We start from the raw sequence: 14252 nt of genomic DNA on the forward strand, positions 1-14252 counted from the left end.
GCAAGACAACTCGGCGGCCATTTTGTTGGCCATACAGTCCTTATGCTCCGAGATAAGGACGAGGCTACCGTTACCGACGGAGGAACCTCTCCCGTCGGGGGATCCAGAACCGGGACCTTCTGGTGTTCCCCCTACCAAGAAAAGAAGGATCCATCCACCACCTCCTTTTCAACCGTCGCGCCCCTTCCAGCCCTCCTCCCCGTCCACCCGAGGGGATGATACGGGGACTGACACGGCAGCGACGGGTACGGACGACGAGGCATACGACGAGGATTTTCCGTCGTCGCCTCCCACCAGGGCCTCTCCGCCCGACGAGATCGGATCTTTCCACTCCATGATCTCCAGGGCTTCCGAGCTTTTCCAACTCTGCCCTGAGGAGAAGAAAAAGGAAGGCTTCCTTTATCAGCGGCGCGAGGCCAAGAGGAAGACGGTCCTCGCAGTGCCTCTGTTGGACGACATTTGGGATGAGGGCCTTTCCCTCCTCAAGAACCCTTCCACGACGCCAGCTAGAAGAGACCGGTACGAGAAAAAGTACCGGGTCCCGGACACGGCCCCCCTATGCCTCCGGGCGCAGCCTACCCCGGACTCCGTCGTCTCCGCGGCAGCCAGGAAGAAAGCGGGGGGGGGGTGCGGCCTCCACATCGACTTCCCCGCCGGACGGCGAGGGAAAGAAATTGGATACTATGGGGCGTAGAGTCATCTCGTCGGCAGCGACGACGATTAAAGCGGCCAACGCCTTGGCTATCGTGGCCCGCTACGACAGGGAGCTCTGGTACAAGATGGCTCCTCTGCTGGATTTTCTGCCGGACGACAAGAGGGCGGAGGCCCTTGAGATCCTGCAGGAAGGTGAGGTGGCCTCGGACCACGCCATCACCGTGGCGACGGACATCGCCGACACTGGATTCCGCCAGCTGGGCAACGGTGTTTGCCTTCGACGTCGTGGATGGCTCAAAGCTACGGACTTCCGGCAGGACGTCCAGACCAGAGTCCTGGACATGCCCTTCGACGGGAACAACCTGTTTGGGAAGACAGTGGACGATTCCCTTCAGGCCATCAAGGCGGATACTGAGACGGCCCGGGCCCTTGGAGTCCTGCAACGACGGACGCCCTTTCGGAGCGGCGGAGGCAAGGGCGCCTCCAAAGGTTCCGGCGGCGGTTTCGCTTCCTACCGTCAAGCGGCCCGCTCGTCGTCGCAAGAGGCCTACAGAGGACGAGGCAAGTCTAGCGGACCCCGCCGTCGTCGCCAAGGAGGTCAAGGCGGCAAGGCCGCGTCCAAGCAGGATTGAACCGGCCTTGGGGTCGGGCCCCCACCGAAGCACCCCGGTGGGAGGCCGGCTGGCGGGCTTCGTCAGCGTGTGGGAGTCCATCTCCACCGACCGTTGGGTGCTGGACGCCCTGGCCCGGGGCCACGCGCTCGAGTTTCAAAGAAGGTGCCCGCGCGTCCCCCCCGTGGCCAGGAAAGAACTTCACGTCCCTCAACTTCTCCTGGAGGTAAAGGCGATGCTCAGAAAGGGCGCCATCGAACTCGTCCCAAAGAGGCTTCGGGGCTCCGGAGTCTACTCGAGATACTTCCTCGTGAAGAAGAAGACGGGAGGATGGCGCCCCATCCTGGACCTGCGACGTCTGAACAAGTTCATCAAGGCGCAGAAGTTCCGGATGGTCACCCTCCAGCACGTCCTGGGTCAGCTGGAGGAAGGAGACTTCCTATCGTCATTGGATTTGGAGGATGCCTACTTCCACATTCCCATCCTAAAGGGGCACCGCAAATTCCTCAGATTCGTGGTCCAAGGGCGTCATTACCAGTTCAAAGCCCTTCCCTTCGGACTACGGTCGGCACCCAGGGTATTCACCAAGTGCCTTGCACCGGTGGCGGCGCAGCTGCGCCGCGAGGGGATCCACGTCTACCCCTACCTGGACGACTGGCTCATCCGCGCCAAGACGAGGGAGCTCGCCGTGGTCCACACGGCAAGGACCGTCCAACTCCTCACGGACCTGGGATTCTCCGTGAACTACGCCAAATCCCACCTGGTGCCCGCGCAAGTCGCACTGTTTCTGGGAGCAAGGCTCGACACAGTGTCCCTTCTGGCCTCCCCGTCGGAGGAGAGGACCAGGACCATCTTGGGCAAGGTGCAACGGATGTTGGTGGCCGACGCGGCCAAAGTGAGGTCCATCAAGTCCCTCCTCGGGATGATGTCTTCCTGCATCTACCTCATTCCCATGTGCAGGCTCCGGATGCGCCCGTTGCAAGAATTCCTGGATGCGCGCTGGATCCAGACGACGGGCAGCTTCGAGGAAAGGATCAAGCTCGACGAGAGTTTCCGACGAGCGATACGGTGGTGGGGCACCCGCGCGCATCTGACGGCGGGCATGGACTTCCAGACCCCAGCCCACCAGGAGACTGTGACCACGGATGCCTCCCTGGAAGGGTGGGGAGCGCACACCGAAAATCTGCACGCAAGGGGACTCTGGCTCCCGACGGAGAAGTCCCTACATATCAACGTCCTGGAGCTCCGTGCAGTGTTTTGGGCCCTCAGGTCCTTCCTTCCGTCCCTCAAGGGCAAGGTGGTGAGGATCTTCACCGACAACACCACCACCATGTTTTACATCAGGAAACAGGGCGGAACCAGGTCCCCAGCGCTGTCCAAGGAGGCGCAGGACCTGTGGCATTGGGCCGTCGCCCAAGGGATTTTTCTGGTGCCGTTTCATCTGGCAGGGATAAAAAACACCATCGCCGACTCACTCAGCAGGGAGCTGCGCTCGTGCCACGAGTGGGAACTACGGCAGGATCTGGTGGATCGCCTCTTCCGACGGTGGGGCACACCCCAGATCGACCTGTTCGCGACGGCGACGAACGCCAAGTGCCGGAGGTTCGCCAGCAGGTTTCCCCAGACGAGGAGCATGGGCGATGCTTTCTCGTTCCCCTGGGAGGGCCTGTTCCTCTACGCGTTCCCTCCCTTGCCTCTGCTAATCCGGCTCGTCAACCAGCTCAAGAGGTCACGGTGCAGGATGATCCTCGTCGCACCTGCGTGGCCGAGGCAGATATGGTTCCCGGACCTTCTGGACTTGTCAGCGTCCCCGCCGATCAAGCTCCCGGCGGACGCGGATCTACTCTCCAGGGAAGGAGGCGCCATCCTCCACCACGACCCGAAGTCGCTGAACTTGCAGGCCTGGCTCCTGCAGCACTAGAGTTTGGAGGATACGACATACCGGCCGATTGCAGAGAGGTTCTTGCAAAGGCCAGGGCGTCCTCGACTCTTAAATGCTATGGACACAAATGGAAGAGGTTCTCTGTCTGGTGCCACGCACAGAAGATTAACCCTCTACGGATTACGGCTCCCCAAGTACTGCCGTACCTGCTGACGCTGGCCAAAGCTGGTCTGGCACATGCGTCCATCAAGATTCATCTTGCTGCGATCTCCCGATACACCAGAACCACGGGCCGGACGTCCTTGTGGTCTCATCGTCTGGTGAAAGAGTTCATGAAGGGACTGTTCAGATCGTTCCCGCCGGTGAAGGCTCCGGCCCCGGCGTGGGAGCTCAACGTGGTGCTGACCAAGCTCATGGGACCTCCGTTCGAGCCTCTGCACTCGGCCCCGTTGAAGTTTCTATCGTGGAAAACAGCTTTTCTTGTGGCCATCACCTCCGCACGACGAGTGGGAGAGATCCAGGCCCTTTCCTGCAAGGCCCCGTACTTGACTTTCCACGACACGAGGGTAGTGCTCAGGACGCACCCCTCCTTCATGCCCAAGGTACCGTCGGACTTCCATCTCAACGAACCCTTGGTGTTACCTGTGTTCTTCCCGTCGCCTTCGTCGCCGGCTGAGAGGACTTTGCACTCGCTGGATGTAGCTAGAGCGCTGAAGTTCTACGTGGACCGCACGAAGGGTTTTCGGAAGACGTCACAACTCTTTGTGAACTTTGGACCTGTCAATCAGGGGAAGGCTCTCTCGAAGGCTTCCATCTCCAGATGGCTCTCCGGCTGTATCATGTGCTGTCACCGGTTGGCAAACCGACCGCTGCCTGGCCGTCCGAGAGCCCATTCCACCAGAGCGATCGCAGCTACCACGGCGTTCCTATCTGGTGTGCCCCTGCTGGACATATGCAGGGCTGCTACGTGGAGGTCGACGCACACCTTCACGAAATTCTACTGCGTCGACCGGGATTCCAGGGAGGAGTCCAGGGTCGGCCAAGCAGTGCTGCGCAACCTGTTCGCCTGAGGTGAGCCTGGTGAGGAGGTAAGATGCTTAATGTTGAGTTGATGTGATGCTTAATGTTGAGCCTTTGCCACCTCCCGTGGTTGTGCATGTGTGTACTGCTATGTATTCTTTATTCATGAGCATGTGAATCCATGCCAGACTCCATGCTGGAGAAGGAACAAGTTACTTACCTGTAACTGTTGTTCTCCAGCATGGGTCTGGCATGGATTCACATGCGAACCCTCCCGCCTACCCCTCTGCGGCTCTTCACTTGGTCATACTGCCACTTCACGTGCTTCCAAATCTGAAGATGGCTGCCAGAGGCGGTGCTTAGGTAGAGGGCAGTCATTGGCTGTGGTCAGTATGACGCAGAGACCAGTGATTGGTTATTACTACGAAAGACAGATCAGAAACGAAACTGATACTGGTTTTTTCTTTACCGAGGATTCCCAGCCTGACGACGGGGAATATTCATGAGCATGTGAATCCATGCCAGACCCATGCTGGAGAACAACAGTTACAGGTAAGTAACTTGTTCCTTCTCCCACCCAAAAAAAAAAACTCAGAGGCCCACCCCCTACACTGATCCCCCTAGCCCAAGCTCCTCTCCACCCGTTTTGAACCCTTACCTGCCCCCCCCCCCCCCATATAATTCGATTAGGTTTTTTCCTCACTTCCAGCACTAGTTTGGAAAGGGGGTGGGTGGGGCTTCTTGGCATTCACAAGTGGCGGTTTCCCCTCTTCATGACAGCAAAGATGAGACGGGAGAGGGACTTGTAATGCAATTAATTAGGTATTTAGATAGCTAGTCAGGTTGGATTATCGTGCCTCAAAGTACTGTTATTACCCAATTTCCCACTCTACTAAGGCTGTTCGGCCGAGCTGGACCTGTCGGAATCTAAACATGTCACACACAAATATCCAAGGTGACCACTAAACTTGTTGAGCTGTCTCAAGGGTGAGCGAATGAGTTTAGACATTTACAAGTCAGCAAAGCAAGCAATCTGGCGGTATGGATGCTTTGACATGTCTAGTCTGTAGGTGTTCTTTCTTTTCGAGGAGTGTGACATTTAAAGAGGTCACCAAGATATTGCTTATGTAGTAATTATTCGACCAGTTAAAGTTCATATGCAGAGGCTTGAATTGAATCCAGTTTCACTTGACGCTGGTGAAAGCTTCTTCATACTTCCAATACATTGCCCCACCACCTAAGGCCAGAGGCCAGGCACACGCTGCATTTTGTATTTTTTGTAACTTCCATATGGCTTTAGGTTTGACACTCCCATAAAGAACGTTAAAAGTCCTCTAAGCAGGCCTTAAGTGTGGATCCAATTTCTAAAGTGGGGCTCGCTGGGGAAATAACTGGAATCAACTCACGTGATGGAATGCCCAGTTCTAGGCAGTCAATTGAGATCCCGGGCTTCTGGTCAATAATCTCCAATGTTGTTGGATATTTCAAAGATTCGTAAAGCTGTTTGCTCTCAAAAAGCCAATCCTGTTGCCTGCTTGCTTCTCCTTGCATCCCATACCCTCACCCCCCCTCCTCCTCCTTTCCAGCTTATTGTTATTCACTCTTAGCTCTTATTGTCTCGCTCTGCCTCCCACTCAAGCTTCGGGAATCATTAACAACAAGCACTGGTAAAGCAATTAATTCCGTCTTTGGTGTAGGCACAGGATAGGTATTTGCCAGGCACAGCCATAACCGTAGTATATTTCCCTAATGTTAACTGATTAATGTGATTACCTGGGCATTTGATAGTGATGGCGTTGTTAATGCTTGTTTTTAATCGGTCTGATGAACAGATATGAATCAAGGGGCTGAAGGTACACTTGGTTAAGAAAGCCATTAACTCCCATCAGACTGCATAGAAATAGCATTAGCAGGGTAAACTTTGATGTTACTGCTTGTTAGAGCTAGCACAAAGAGATCCTAGAAAGATGTGTTTTGGAGGTCTGGGGGTCAGGTAGTGGGTGAGAATGGCCATAGGTATTCGTTTGGCCATGGAAAGTCAACGGGTGGGTAAATAACCAAACACCCACAAGCTAGGTGCCTGTCCTCACACCCCCCTTCTACCTGTACTCAAATGCAATCGTTTTAGCTTCCACTTAATAGCCAAAACAAAAAAATAAACAGCTAAGTGCCTATTAGCAGTCCACCACAGTGTTGCACTGGACTAAACTCCCACTAACCACGCCAGAGCTTTCCTCCTGCCTTCAAGACGTTTCCCATCCATTTGCAGCAGTCAATGACAAGTAAAGAATGTTGTACAACTGCGACGACTTCATTATTTCAACCAGGATGGGCCATTGCCCTAGAATGTCGTTTTGCACTCAGCCAATTCTTGCCCTAGTGCTAACAGCATGCAGAATTGCACTTACAACGGTGCAACGTTTCTGAAATACGTACCCTGAATGGTCAAGACCTTTCCAAAACCATTCTTGTAGAGTACTCCCAGGTACAGTGCAGCAGTAAAGCTATAGAATCACACAATTGTGAAATTGCACTGGCATTGCCATCGGTTGTGAGAATACGAAATCCCTTTGCTGTGATGTACATTAAATCAAACAGATTGTTTCTAAGTCGTGGTAATAAACTTTATTAAACATTTACAGAGATTTCATTTTTTTGTCTATATGTACGTTTGATGTCAATAGAATAGAGCAAACTGATGATCTGCAGGGAAATAAAATTTCAGTCAGGAATAAATACGCTACTTTGTTCATCTAACCGCAGTTACGCGCGACTCATGATCGGCTTCTCCACATGTCAAAGTTGCTGCGTATGCTGATGAGCATTTTTAAGTCTTTTTGTCCCCTTTATTTTTGCTTACTTGGTGAGGCTTTTTCTGTTTTTTTCCTACCACGAGCGACGTAGTTTCCAAATTATAACTTGACTCACTTTAATGCAGGTTGACAAATGTAATGTGCATGTTGTATACAATAACCACAGTTTAGGGAACGTTTGTAAAACTGACAGTCTTTCTACATGCAATACATTAGATCATGAATTAGAATTGTGTTGGATTGTAGTACTGATTTCGTGTCATTTGAATGTTGCAGATGCCTTCTTTAACTTGTCCTTCCTGAAAGAGCAAAAAAAGCACACAGATCAATGTGAACCCATGTTATACAATTCCAGTACACATATACTAATTGTAACAAACGCTGGAGCACAATAGAAGCGCACGGTGGCCTTTAAAATGTTTCATGACATAATACCTACCCTAATTCACTTGAATGACACTTTCCAGTAATAGTTCTACATCGTGCGAGTCAACAGGGGTGATGTTTACTTTACTATTTAAATAAGTACACTTTACCGTAAATTGTACATAATTATTGATAGTGAAAAGACGCCTTGCCAAGAAGCATTATACAAGGAACATATTGATAGATGCAGCAGTCCCATTGCCTGTTGCTCGTCATAGTCATGATGCAGTAGTTAATCCATTAAACTGTATGGTGATGGTGAGCCAGTATATGAGGACATCACAAGAAACCGTATATACCTCTTCTGTAATTACACCATTTACAGATGTATACAAATATTCAATCCACTGGTTATGGCAGTTGGGGATTAATGCTGGAGAGAGGTTGATAAAGACACAAGAGCTCCCTTCTTGGAAATTAAGGTAGTTCTTAAGGGTAATTTGAGACATTCCCTGTCAAACTGTCCATCATTTTCTGCGGGTAGGTTGTGCCTGTGAGGGGGATCTTGGAGAATTAATTCGAAATAGCGTGAGAGAGCACAGGGTGGACAGGAATAGTTAGGTTGAGGAGAGTATTGTAGTGGATAGTGCAAAGGAGTGAATGGATGGTGATTGATTCAGCTAGGTTGGGAGAGTGGGGTGGAGAGCGAGAGCTCGCCCATGATTTCTTTTAAACACAAAAAGAAATTGGAATAGGGATCTATTGTGCATGGATAGCCACCCCAGTCTGTGAGCAAGATTCATGGGACACTGTACATGGTATGGGTAGCAACATTCAATACTTTGTTTGAAGGAGCAAAGGAAAGTCCCATGATGAACCTGGAGCAGTGATCCAGCCTTCTGAGGAGTAGGGTGGCAAACAGTGTTGTGGTACAGTGACAGGTGAGATGGGGGATGAAATTTACAAATGTTCAAGAGATGATGAAGTGGGGGCGTGGCTTGGAGCGCCGTCGATGCAGTCGTATGTGTGAGAGCCTCCACTGGGTGCTAGGCATCCAATGTTTTAATAACAGAGCGGAGGTTCGGCCGACGAATTCAAAGGGCAGAGAGGTGATCGGAGCGCCCCATGCTCACTATGATGAGCCCACACCAGACATGAAACCGAGGGGTTACAAATTGCTGAGGTTCTGGCAATGTATTAGAAATGTGCCTGTACATCCAAGATGGCGCCTGCCGACCCACGTCGGAGCTTCGCTGCGATGTCACAACTAAGGGAAGCAGAGTTGTTGAGCCCCAGCCTTGAGCTGTAGATCACAGTGAACCCAAGGCCATGGTGCAGAATATCAACCCCGCTCCTCCAAGTGGGAAAGGGGACCCTGGCGCGCCTGATCCATGATTGCACCATCGTCCATGACATGTGTGGGGGCAGCAAGCAATTTTAACCACAGGACCTCCCGTTGCACCTAGCCCAACCCATGCAGGTGAAAGCACTCTTTGGTAGTCCTGTAGTCCCCGAAACAATCGATTGGGAAATGGGAAAATGGCAAATAGCAGTTACGAGTCCAGTGGCCTTACCTGGTAACATTGGAAGTGTGAAGAAGCGCTTGAGGGGTGGTGGTGCGGTACGAAGGGCACTACACTAATTTCAAATAGGTAATCATAACCAATGTTTCCAGGGCAAGTGGCAGCAAGGCAAAACAAGCATAGCCAACAAAGTCTAGTGACATTGCCACACTATTACAAGTGCAGGAAACAGCAAAAAGAGGTGATGTAGTGGCAGCCATGATTCATTCCCTGGAGCAACCAGACAAAGACCCGGGACAATTGGCCACCAAAGCCGATCTACAGAATTTTAAAGGGGATATTAAAGAATTTTGGAGCTGTATGGTGGAGCTCATGACGAAGGTGGAACACTTAGATGGGAGAATAATGGAACAGGAACAAAGGATTGTGGACTTGGCGGTCAACTCAATGGAGCAAGCGTCAATGATCACGGGCCTCACTCAGAGGGTCCTGGCCCTGGAATTCAACAGGGAGCATCTATAGGCAAAGCCATAAAACCTAGAAAATCAGACCAGGAGAAATAACGTGAGACTGAGGGGGATTCCACCAACAATATTGTGTTCGAAATTGTGAAACTTCCTCTCAGCATTGGGAGGAGGAAAGGGGAAAACAGTGGAAGACCATGCCCAACCCTGCATCTCTGGAGCCACCAACAACACACGGCTGAACTCTTAAAAATCTGCAGTCTCCTCCTCCCTTCAAGGCCCTCAGCTCCTCACTGGCTGCCCACTTTTCCTGCAAAACCCTGGACATCCTGTACTCTGCTTCCCCCCTCATGCTCCCCTTCTCCCGCGCCCCCTCGTATGGTCTCCTCTTTCTCTCCCATTGCACCAGATGAGATCGCTAGAGTTGCCAGCTTTATGAAAGTCTCCTCTAAACAAGTGCTTCTCTGCTCCTCTAGAACCATCAAAGACAACATCCCCTCTCTCGCTCCAGCCTTGGCTGACCTCTGCAACCACTCATTTGCCACTGGCTCCTTCCCTCAACCCCTTTAGCAATCTCTTGTGCACCCTCTCTTAAAAAGGCCATCTGCTGACCCTTTCCTTCCCGGCTAACTATCACCCTATCTCCATCACTCCTTTCTTGGGCGAACTCATGGAGAAGCTGGTCATCCCCCAACTGACCCTCCACACTGAAATGGCTGGTTGCCTGCATGACCACCAGTCCGGTTTCAGGGTAGCCAGAGGCATGGAAACAGCTCTCCTGAATACCTGTGAAGACCTACTATCTAACCTGGACTCGAATACTCCCTCTGTCCTGATCCTCTGTGATCTTCCTTCTGATTTTGACAGTCAAACTGTCATGATCTCTGCTTCCAAAAGGTCAGGGTTTTCCCAACTACCTTGGAAGCAGATTCATAACCCAGGTTCCGAGTGCCAACCAGTCCCAATTGGGACCTTTTGGACCCAGTCCTGGCGCCAGTGGCACCAGGCTCATAAATATGCCCAGTCCCAGCGCTGGAAGCGCCGGGCTCATAATGCTTGGGTGGACTTACCTGCAGCAGACCATGCTGCTTACTTGCCTGCCAGTTGAGCCTCTGATCCTCTTCTGTTTGGAACTACTTTTCCTGTTGGGTGGGGCAGGAGCCACTCCCTAGGTTCAGAACACTGGAACTCTTCTGGAAAGCAGGAACTCTTTTCTTACCTAGGCGTGGCTGTGGAAGGAGACACCTAAGCACTACAGGAAGCTATTTAAACCACACCCGATGGATGAATCTTGCTTTGCATTATTCTGCATCCTCTGCAGCAGAACGCTCATCGTGTCTTCTGCATCTGATCCTGGGCCTAAGGAAAAAGGCTTACCATCCTGAATCCAGTCTTCAGCAACACCTATAAAGACAAGAAAGAACAGGTTAGCATTACGGTCTTCAGTGACAGCTCTTCACTTACCCGGGCCATCGGCTGTCACCAACGCCTCGCGCTGCATTCTGAAAGACAAAGGCTTACCTACTCTTCGTGCGCTCCGGAGGTCTTCACACTGCATTCCGGCATCTGAAAGACAAAAGCTTACCAACTCTTCGCACGCTCCGGAGGCCTTCGGCGCTGCATCCCGCATCTGAAAGACAAAACAAAGTGCGTTTAAAGACATTGGGGAACTTTAATACTCACGTGCCATTACTCCTTTCCAAATCTAACCCAGTGGGTATTCCGGCACCCTGCAGCCGCTCCGAACTTGTACCTGCAAAATAAAAAGACAGTTAGAGCGCATCGTGAAGCAGGCAACAAGCGCTTACTTACGTGCTTCCAGGCGCTTCTATTCATCACACGGGCTCCATCTTCAACTCACTTCAGCCCGTCCTCCACCATCGCCGGAACCCTGCAAAACAAGAGACATCATTACTAAAGACTTTAAAGACATTAGAATCACTCGAAACTTACCGTTCGTGCAGTAAACGACGGACAGCAGTCCTCTGAAGTCAAGAGGCCTGCTACCCTTATCCAGTGAAGAAACTGGTTACAGCACCCTGCCCCGAGGCAGATGGAGAGCACGGCGTTCACTTACCTAAGACATCTTACCCTTCGAGTCAAACATACAGTGCACAGAGGTCCAGCCCAAAGAGCCAGCCGTGTGTTACACATCACCTTTGAAGATACGGTATACGCCCAGTCAAGACCGGCGCCTCTACGGGAATCAGGTGAGCGTTACACAAACATTCCATCCTCATGAACCATCTCCAAGATACCACCTGATCACGCAAAGGGCACTGGCGTGGCAGACCTACTTCCTCTCAAACAGACCTTCCCAAGTGCAAATGGGTCCTTCTTTCTCCTCCACCCCACTCTCTATCTTTGGCGACCCTCAGGGCTCTATCCTATCGCCATGGCTCTTCAACATCTACCTGGCCCTTCTGATCTCCACTTTCTCCCCTCATTTCCAGTGTTACGCAGCCGACCCACAGCTCTCTTTCAAGCTACCTTCCCAAACCTCCTCCTTCTCCCTCATACCGGACTACCTGGCTCCTATTCAGACATGGTGCTTTGCCAATGATCTCTGCCCGAATTCCAGTAAGACAGAGATCCTTTTCATTGGGATGCCTGCTCCTTGTTTTCCCCCTACTCTCTGGACAGACTCCTTGGGTCCTCTTCCCTCACCCACTTGTGAGGCAAAACACCTTGGGATCATCTTTGACTCCTATCATTCTATCCATACATCATGGACCTTGCCAATAAGTCACATTTTCAGCTTCATCTCCTCAGGGGGATTCTACCTTTCCTCACTTTCCCCCGGAAGCTCAATGTTTCCAGAGCCCTGGTTCTTTCTAGGCTTGACTACAGCAATAGCCTCTTCCTCAACCTGCCTCTTTTCTCCTTTCACAACCTTCAACTAATCCAGAATAGGACTGCAAGGCTTATCCTTGGCCTCAAGCCCAGGGACCGCATCTCTCCAGCGCATCTCTGTGGGTGGAAAAAGTGAGTGTTTGTGACTCATGAAACCGTGATGTCTGTTTAATCCCCCTGTCATTGTATTGAAAATGTGCATGCGTTGGAACTCATAGTATTCATGGTTTTGTATCATTAAATTACCCCAGAGTACAGCTTCTGAAAATGCTCACCAACTAGCCAAGCTCTTCTTTGTGCATCACTCTGATGGTGGTGGTTCATGCGTTTATGGAGAGGCTGATCAGTTTCCCCTACATGGTAGCCCTTCCCGGGGCATTTCATGCACATGATTAAGTATACAATGTTGTTCGGATGCACCTGTAAAACCCTCCATAATTTAGTTGTCCTACCCCCTACGGGTTATCTTGATTGTATCCGAAATGTTGATATGCGAGCAGGTTATACATCTTTTGTTTATTCATGGCACAGTCCCATTTTCTGAGCCATTCCCTTCCGATTGGTTTGTTGTCTGAAAGCAAGGTGTGGGCATCTCAGGTAAAATGTCTCTCAGACGTTCATCTTGTTGCAGAATGGATTGTAGTCCATGAGCAATCTCTTGGAGGGCAGGCAACTCTGGATTGTATGTGACTTTGTTAGCTTACAGGAGGTATCGACTTGTCAACGAACACTCTATTCAATTCTTGGCTAACAGGCTACAAGCATCCTGAACTATATGTTGTATATGCTGGCGTTTAATATTATATACTAGAAGTACCTGTTCTCGGGGGCGCTCATGGCTAAAATGGCTGCTTCCTTCTGAGCTCCGGGAGCGTCAGCGTGGAGAGGGGGCCGAGAAAAGTTGATGCCCACTGCAGAGAGTTCCTAATAGCCTGCTGCAGGCAGGAGGGAGTTGTGCGGCTGCTCCTTAAGTTTGGAGCTGGGGGACCGGAGCTTTGCTGAGCGCCAGCGACTGAAATTTAGTCCTCCCTGCTGACCAACGGCTGGGCCGACCGGCCCCTTGGGACATACCGGAACAGCGCCGACTGAGTGAACCGCCCCGGGGCTTGAAAGCTGACAGTCAGTGAGAAACGGGAGCTGCTGTGGGGGGGAACAGTCGTGCCCCTGACTGGTAGGAGGCTCGCCTTCCCTGGCTCACAGGGGCCGTCCCGATAGCGGCTGGAGACCAGCATGCAGATCTACAGTGCTGGCAAGCCGATGAGACGTCCTGCGGCGGCCGTGAGCACAGCTGGAGGTGGCAGTTATAAGCCGGCATGGCCACATTGATCCGGCGATCCCCCTGGAGGTGGGCTGTTGTCCTGGGCCACAAGCTCCCATGAGCCCACTGCGCCAGCTCTACCAGGCATTGAGGTGAGCTGGGGGATGCAAGGCTGCGGGCGCGACAGGAGGGATAGACCAGTGCAGAAATAGTGGCGGATACTGGCCAGTGAATGGTGGAGTGCCGGCGGCGAGCAGAGGAATAGACCTGCCTTGTGCTGGTGGGCTCACCTCTGGATCAACACATATACAATTCGCAGACCCTGCTGGTGGGGTGCAGTGTAACGCACTGGTGGGGGACAACAGCACAGTAAACTTGCGCCAAAAGGCGGGGAAACAAGCAGCCCCAACTACTGGCTCAACGGGGGTCTGAGGATCCAGCAGAAGAAAACTGGGAGCTCTGTAATACAACACCTAGTGAGACTGAGCCTGGTTTCAACTGATAATGCTGAACTGGGGAAAAAATATCTTTCTACTTGCAGACAGATCCGGTACTACGTTCCACTGCTGGGGCCTTATCTGATGGATTGTACTTACACAACCAACATCAAACTCTACCAGTGGCGTGGAGGTTCTACAAGAGAGGCGGCCTGTGAGCTCTACCGTCCCAGGCCCACACGAGGAGTGGACTGGAGGCCGATGGCTAAAGGCAATAAGAGGCAAGGCCGCCCAACGTTCACGCAGAAAGAGGGGCTGGCGATGTGCACAAACAAGATGGGGACCCGGGGGCAGAGTGGCAAGGAAGGGGG

The 14252-nt window shown here is 51.9% G+C and overlaps 1 protein-coding gene across 1 annotated transcript in view; it reads right to left on the minus strand.

Moving 5' to 3' along the window:
- Positions 1-6777: 6777 nt before the first annotated feature.
- EFCAB10 (EF-hand calcium binding domain 10) overlaps positions 6778-14252 on the minus strand; it is a 239851-nt gene continuing 232376 nt past the window's right edge. Inside the window, exon 4 of the mRNA XM_069627738.1 lies at positions 6778-7279. Coding sequence (XP_069483839.1) covers positions 7240-7279 — 40 coding nt within the window. The 3' untranslated portion in view covers positions 6778-7239. The remainder of the gene's footprint in view (positions 7280-14252) is intronic.

Source organism: Ambystoma mexicanum, chromosome 12, assembly GCF_040938575.1.
Source record: "Ambystoma mexicanum isolate Mex_15411 chromosome 12, UKY_AmexF1_1, whole genome shotgun sequence".
Classification (NCBI taxonomy): domain Eukaryota; kingdom Metazoa; phylum Chordata; class Amphibia; order Caudata; family Ambystomatidae; genus Ambystoma; species Ambystoma mexicanum.